The sequence below is a fragment of the Octodon degus genome, unplaced genomic scaffold (assembly GCF_000260255.1).
Source record: "Octodon degus isolate 3935 unplaced genomic scaffold, OctDeg1.0 scaffold00026, whole genome shotgun sequence".
Lineage (NCBI taxonomy): Eukaryota > Metazoa > Chordata > Mammalia > Rodentia > Octodontidae > Octodon > Octodon degus.
The window spans coordinates 11158713-11165028 of NW_004524602.1; the positions used below are offsets into that span (position 1 = coordinate 11158713).

The 6316-nt window shown below is 52.6% G+C and overlaps 1 protein-coding gene across 2 annotated transcripts; it reads right to left on the bottom strand.

Annotated features, from left to right (window-relative positions):
• Positions 1–205: 205 nt before the first annotated feature.
• On the bottom strand, positions 206–1353 carry Gp9 (glycoprotein IX platelet). Of its 2 annotated transcripts, none has more exons than XM_004628939.2 (2): positions 1264–1353; positions 206–862 (listed from the first exon to the last, which is right to left on the bottom strand). In XM_004628939.2, the coding sequence occupies exon 2, from the start codon at positions 848–850 to the stop codon at positions 317–319; it is 534 nt and encodes a 177-aa protein (XP_004628996.1). In that variant the 5' UTR covers positions 851–862; positions 1264–1353; the 3' UTR covers positions 206–316. The 2 variants fall into 2 exon arrangements, with proteins under 2 accessions (XP_004628996.1, XP_023568441.1); XM_023712673.1 differs by having other exon boundaries at positions 206–983.
• Between the last annotated feature and the right edge of the window lie 4963 nt (positions 1354–6316).

Here is a 6316-nt window from a genome sequence, read left to right on the forward strand (position 1 = left end):
AAAAAAAGCAGAGTCCACAGCCTGGTTTAGGATATCCAAAGATGGTGGGATACAAGGTGATTGATTGGGGGAGGTAAGATGCTGAACCTTGGGGGACAGAGAAGCCCATGTGCTATCTGATTATTGTTATAACAGAATGAATGTGGAATTATAGAAGAAGTCAGATTCAGGTGAGGAGAGAAAAACAGGAAACTCGGAGCTTAGGTGAAACTGCTTAGTGGCTGGTTTATTAGGGGCTTCTGCTGGTCTGGGGTGAGCAGAGTTGCTGGGCTCTGGGGGCTCCCCAGGGCCAGGGAGTGACGATGGGCTCCTGATTTTAACCCAGGAACTCAGTGGCAGTGCAGAGCAGGCCAGCCAGGAGAGCCACGCCCACAATCGCCACAGCCACCATTGCCACGTCCCACCAGAGCCCAGGGCCGGCCCAGGATGCCTGCAGCTGCCAGCCACAGTTTCCCAGCTGGTAGCCTGTCAGCTGGTTCAGTGGGAGGTGGGCGGCACGGGCTGGGCTGGCACAGAGGACATCCGCCAGGGAGCCAGGCATGTGGTCCTCCAGCCAGAGGCGCAGGTAGGTGAGGCCACAGTCACAGTGCCAGGGGTTCTGCGACACATCGAGGATCCACAGCTGGGGCAGGTGGTCAAAGGCACCCGCGGGCACGGATCGCAGGCTGTTGTTGGCCAGCAGGAGGTGGCGGGTGCTGCTGGGCAGGGCAGGCAGGGCCGTGAGCCCACGCCCCTCACAGTCCACAAGCAGCCCCATGGTTTCCAGGGACTGGCAGCTGCACGGGGCTGGGCAGTCCTGTGTAGCAGCTGCCGTGGTGCAGAGCAGGAAAAGCAGTGTCCAGGCAGACATCAGGTGGGCAGGCTGTGGGAGAGAGGCTGGTGGGAGGCCTTGCTGCTGGGGCCCGGACAAGGCCTGCTCCCCTCCCTCCTTGGGCCTCAATGTTCTCCTCGGTGGTATGGGGTGGTGGATCTTCCCCGGACACCTGCGAGGCAGGACAGGCAGGGGCTGAGGGTGGGCTGTGCTCTTGGGAAGGGCTTCTAGGACCCTGGCAGAGACCTCAGCACCTGCTGAGGTGAGGGCAACACAAGGCAGCTCAGTGGGTTCCAGCACCAACCCATGACCCCCAGACTTCAGGACAGATGATACCAGGGTCAGGCTCGTGGGGTGCCCACAGCTCACCCGCCTGATACGCCTCCCAAAGCATGAACAGAAGGGTCATGCCCCTCCTCCACCAGCTTTCTGGGTCATAGGAGGCCACTTACCTGCCAAACCTTCGGTTGGTTGGGGCACCAGCTCTGTGACTGGCACTGACCCGGTGGGGCCCGTGGTGGCCGCGCTTGAGAGGCAGAGAGTGGCTGGTGGCCTCTGCTGGGGCAGGAAGGAAGTGATGAAAATAGCCTGGCTTATCCCCCGAGGGCAGCTGAGGACTATCTCCAAAGCCAGAACCACAGGCTGACCCGAAGTTAGGGAAGGCATCCCATCGCACCCATCTCCTTGGGGCGCCAGCGCTGCACCTGCAGGAGACCTCGGGTGGCCCCTAGCCTGGTCCCAGGAGCTTCCCAGCACTTCCCAGAGGAGAAGGCCTCTGAGATGAGGGATTCTGTGTTGTTCTCCTCCATCTCAATTTTCCTCACCTGCAGAATGGGAGCAATAACCCCTGTCCTGTTTGTCTTCCAGAGAGTGAGCTGGAAACCTCTTAGTAGAGACTCTGCAGAGACAGGAACTTTCCTTTTCTTGTCCTGGGGATTGAATCCAGGGTCTTCATATTGAGCTACGTCCCCATCCCTTTTATATTTTTTGAGAGAGACTCTCACTAAGTTACCCAGGTTGGGCCAGAATTTGAGATCCTCCTGCCTCAGCTTCCCAGAGTTCTAGAAGTCCAGACAAGTGCCACAGTGCCCAGCTGAGATTTTTAGTCCTTTTTATTCCCTTTGAACAGGTCAAGGAGAGTGGCTTTTTGATGCCCTGCTATCTTCAGCATCTGGCACTAAGAATCTCAGCAGACCTTAGTGTCTAGCTAGAATTTAAGGCCATCACTTTATTTGTATTAAATCTACTTCTATGGCTACTTTCTATTTAGGGGACTGACATCATTTTCCAGTAATGTTAGCAATATACATTAACTTTAAAAGATAAATATAGGGGCTGGGGAGATAGCTCAGTGGTCTAAGTACCTGGCTAGTAAGCGCAAGGACCTGGCTTCAATCCCTGGTACCACATGCTGTGCTGGCCGCTGAAACCAGGTGTGTTGGCACACACTGTAATCCTTTGCGCTCTACCGTATTTACCCTATAGGTAAAGGTATTTACCCTATGCCAAATAAATAAAAAATTAAAAAGAAAATCAGTTTTTAAAGATAAATGTATCATACTGTGTTATGTCTTCAGTGTTATGAGATATGAATTAAAATTAAACCTAACGGGAGCTCACGTGTTTAAGTGCCTGATTAAACAAAGCCGTCAAGCTCAGGATGCTGCGGTTCAGTCCCCTCATCCTCAAGCCAAACTAGACCTGCCCTGAAGGCATCCTGAGTGCCCCCCCCAAAAAATTAAACCTAACAGTAAAACAGTATAGTTATATTGCAAAATTAAAACAATGTTTTTATTTTATGACTTTATAATCATAAAGATTTCACTATTATGAATATAACCAAGTCAATCGGTAGTTTGCAGAGTCTGTGCCCACGGTGGGGTGGTGGCCACGGAAGTCAGAGAGCCCGTGGGATACAGCGCCGCTGTGGGGCCGTGCGGAAGGCGCTCCAGTGATGTAAGGTCAGGATGGGGTCTGCCGAGGACCGGATCCCGGGGCGGAAGGCGAGACCACTCTAAAGAGAGAGGGACCCACGGGGAAGCTCGTGGTCATGGCTGGTGGTGGCCGAGGACGCTGAAGCGGAAAGAGGAGCCTGGGCCCCGGTGTGCAGTTGCTCAGACTGAGGAGGCAGCCCGTGTCCTTTCCCCGTCCGCGTCCCTTCGGCCATCAGGAGTAGACTGTCTGGGGCCTAAGCTGAGAAGGGCAGGGCCGAACTCTAGAAGGAGCCAAGGTCGGTGTCTGTGGTGATTTTGAAACTGGGATCCCAGCTCTAACTTGATCATCCGCAGCTTCTTGCAGAGAGAAAATACAAGCAGCTGGTTCTTCGAGTCTCTGTTAGAGCAGCTGAATGGACCCCCGCCACCAAAGCCATGCAGGTGTCCATAGCTGCACGTACGCACGTACGCGTACGTGCATGCACGTATGCACGTATGCACGCACGTATGCACGCATGCACGCATGCACGCAAGCACAGTCCACCTTTGCACCTTCTGCCACAGCAGTTCATGTCTGCAGGGTGGTTGGCCAAGCCAGGTGGCACAGCCCTGCAAATCCCAGCACCTGGGGACGCTGAGGCAGAAAGAGTGCAAATTTAAGGCCAGGTGGGCCAAGTTAGTGTGGCACGTCGCAGAACCGATAGACACCAAAACCAAAGGGGCATTTTGGAGCGCTTTATTAGCTGAGCTCAGCGACAACACTCTCCTCAGGAAGCTGACAAGAATGCGCCCCAGCTGGAGTGACACACAGTGTTTAAAGCAGAAAACCACAAAAGCAGGGGGAGGGCGGGGGAGTTTTACAGAGTTAACTCTGTTCTCACAGACGAGGTAAACCCTACAGGAATGTCCTTATTTGGCTTAGGCGTTTTGTTCCGGTAGTCGGAAGGACATCTGATGACAGTTTCACCCATTTTCAGGCATTCTGTTTGTTCCCATAATCAGAAGGACAGTTTAACTCATTTTGCGGAATGTTGAGGGACATTTCTTATCTTCTCTCGGAATGCTGAGAAACACTTTGTTGTTGTACAAACAGTCACATTTTGTGGGTGGGCATGGGTGGGAGTTTACAAAACAGATCAAGGTTTTATAAAACGGAAGTTATAAAGCTTGTTACAAAATGGAGGCGATTAAGCCAGCTTGCAGCAGTTAGTGATTTTTCAGAGAGTTTGTCTTTTAAAAAAGCCATGTATATTCTGGTTTCTCTTCAGATGGAATAAATCTTTCACCTAAAAAAAAACAAACAACCAGATGGGAGGTACTGCTGGGGGTGCAGCGCAGTGTGAAGGCCCTGAGTTCACTCCCCGGTGCTGGGAAAAGCAAAGGAAAGAGATGAAAAGGAAGGAAAGAAAAGAAAAACCAGCCAGGGAGAGAGAATTCCAAGGAAAGGCTCCCATGATTCTGCAGTGCAACCCGGAACTTGTGAACGTGATGAGCTCTCTAGCACTCCCTCGCTTGTCATTAGTTTTATGACACAGTCAACCCTAAAAACCAGAGACTTGGGCCAGGGAGATAGCTCGGCAGCATAAGTGCCTGCCTAGCAAGGGCAAGGTCCCAAGTTCGATCCTCCGTACTGAAAAAAAAAAGAAAAGAAGGGCCTGGTCTAATCAAGAGAGTGTTCTGCAGCAGCGCAAGAAGGGATGACGCCCCATGTGCCGTGGCTGGACCTGCCTGCACCTGGATGGCCCCCGAGAGGCACTCAGCCCTGGGATCTCACGATTTCCTCCTGGGGGGACCGGAAGCACAGAAGCCAGGGAAGCTGCTTGGTGGCTAACAAACAGGGTGAGAAAATATCTGAATATGGATTTGAGCCTCTGGATTTGGGTCCTTCTTGCAGTAGCAACAAGCAAGGGCCAACCTCTGCTTTCACACTCTGCATTGGGTCCCCTTCCACCTTCTACCACTGTCCTCTCTGCCTCAGCCTCAGCCTCATTCCTATATTTTTAAGGGGAGAAAGCAGGACTCGAACTCAGGACTTCACACTTGCCAGGCAGGAGCTTCGTTACTGGGCCAAGTCCCTGGCTCTCATTCCCAGCAGGTTGCACACAGCCTATCCTGCTGCCCTCTTGAAAACAATCTTCCCCTTGCCCCACCCTTTCCTCCCATCACCAGCTGGCTTCTGTTTGTCTCTCCAGCAGGCTAGCCTGTCAGCCACATTTTACGCAAATTATTCGACCACATCTCTCCTCCCCTGCGGCTGCCCTCCCCTCTGTCAGCCTTCTCCACTCCCCACTTCCCACAACCTGTGAGGCTCCTGTGGCTCGGCCCATCTTCTTCCTTTCTTTTTTTTTTTTTTTTTTTTCCATTTATTTATTTATTTATGTGTGTGCGTGTGTGTGTGTGTGTGTGTGTGTGTGGCCAGCTCAGCCCACCAGGGGGCGGGGCTGGCTGGCATGTGGTGCTGGGGGATTGAACCGTGGTGCTGGGGGATTGAACCGCGGTCCCTGTGCTTTGCTAAGCTTGTTCTAAGTAGGCGCTTTAGACCACTGAGCCGTCTCACCAGCCTCCTTTCTTTTATTTTTTTGGTGGGACTGGGGATTGAACTCGGGCCCTTGCCCTTGCCAGGCAAGTGCTTATTCTTTTTTGTTCTTCTGATACAAGGTCCAGGCCAGAGCTGAGCTCCCTGTATGGTCCAGGCTGACCTCAAGCTCAAGACCTTCCTGCCTCAGTCAGCTGCTGAGATTACAGCTGTGCACCAGCATCCTTTCCTTTCCGCTTCTTTCTTGTTGATTCTTTTTTATACTGAGATGTAATATTCGTATGTCTTTAGATAGTAAATTAATACACGTAATGGTAGTCTGATATGTGGACGGTAACACGTGATAATTGTATATGTGTGTCCAGTGTTTATTAAGTAACTCTGCGACCCGTGTGCGCTGTGGAGGGAATCCGGGCCTTCCACAAGCTCGACAGGTGCTCTGCGCTGAGCTGCTCCCAGACCCAGCCAGGCGGTGCATAAACAGGTACTGTCAGCCTTGCTGGCCTTCTCTCCAGGACAACTGTGACCTTGGTTTTGGTCTCAGCTCTTGCCATTTCCCTGCTCAGCGTCGTTTATGGCTGCCGAGTATCTTCAGGACAGTCAAGCTCCCCAGCAGGTTCTCCCGTGCACCTTCTGCCACGGTCTCCTTGCTGCCATTTCTTCCTTTAAAAAAAAAAAAAAAATTATTTATTTGTTTATTTGTGTGTGTGGCCAGTTCAACCCACCAGGAGGCGGGGCTGGCTGGCATGTGGTGCTGGGGGATTGAACCGCGGTCCCTGTGCTTTGCTAAGCTTGTTCTAAGTAGGTGCTTTAGACCACTGAGCCATCTCACCAGCCCTGCCATTTCTTCCTGACCTAAGCTTCTTGGTAGTTGTCCTCGTCCCTTACTACCCAGGTGCATGGTGTCTCTGCCTGTGCTTTGGCGTCCCCTCCTCCTCACCCGCCCTTGATGTTTCCGATACCTTCTGCCCTGTAAGACTGGCCAGGGCTGCGACCTCCTGGCCTCCTTTTGGAAGTCTGGGCCCTGTCACTTTA

What these genes read in the sequence shown, in the direction of transcription:
- Gp9 (XM_004628939.2), bottom strand. Translation starts at nt 850, where the DNA reads ATGTCTGCCTGGACACTGCTTTTCCTGCTCTGCACCACGGCAGCTGCT.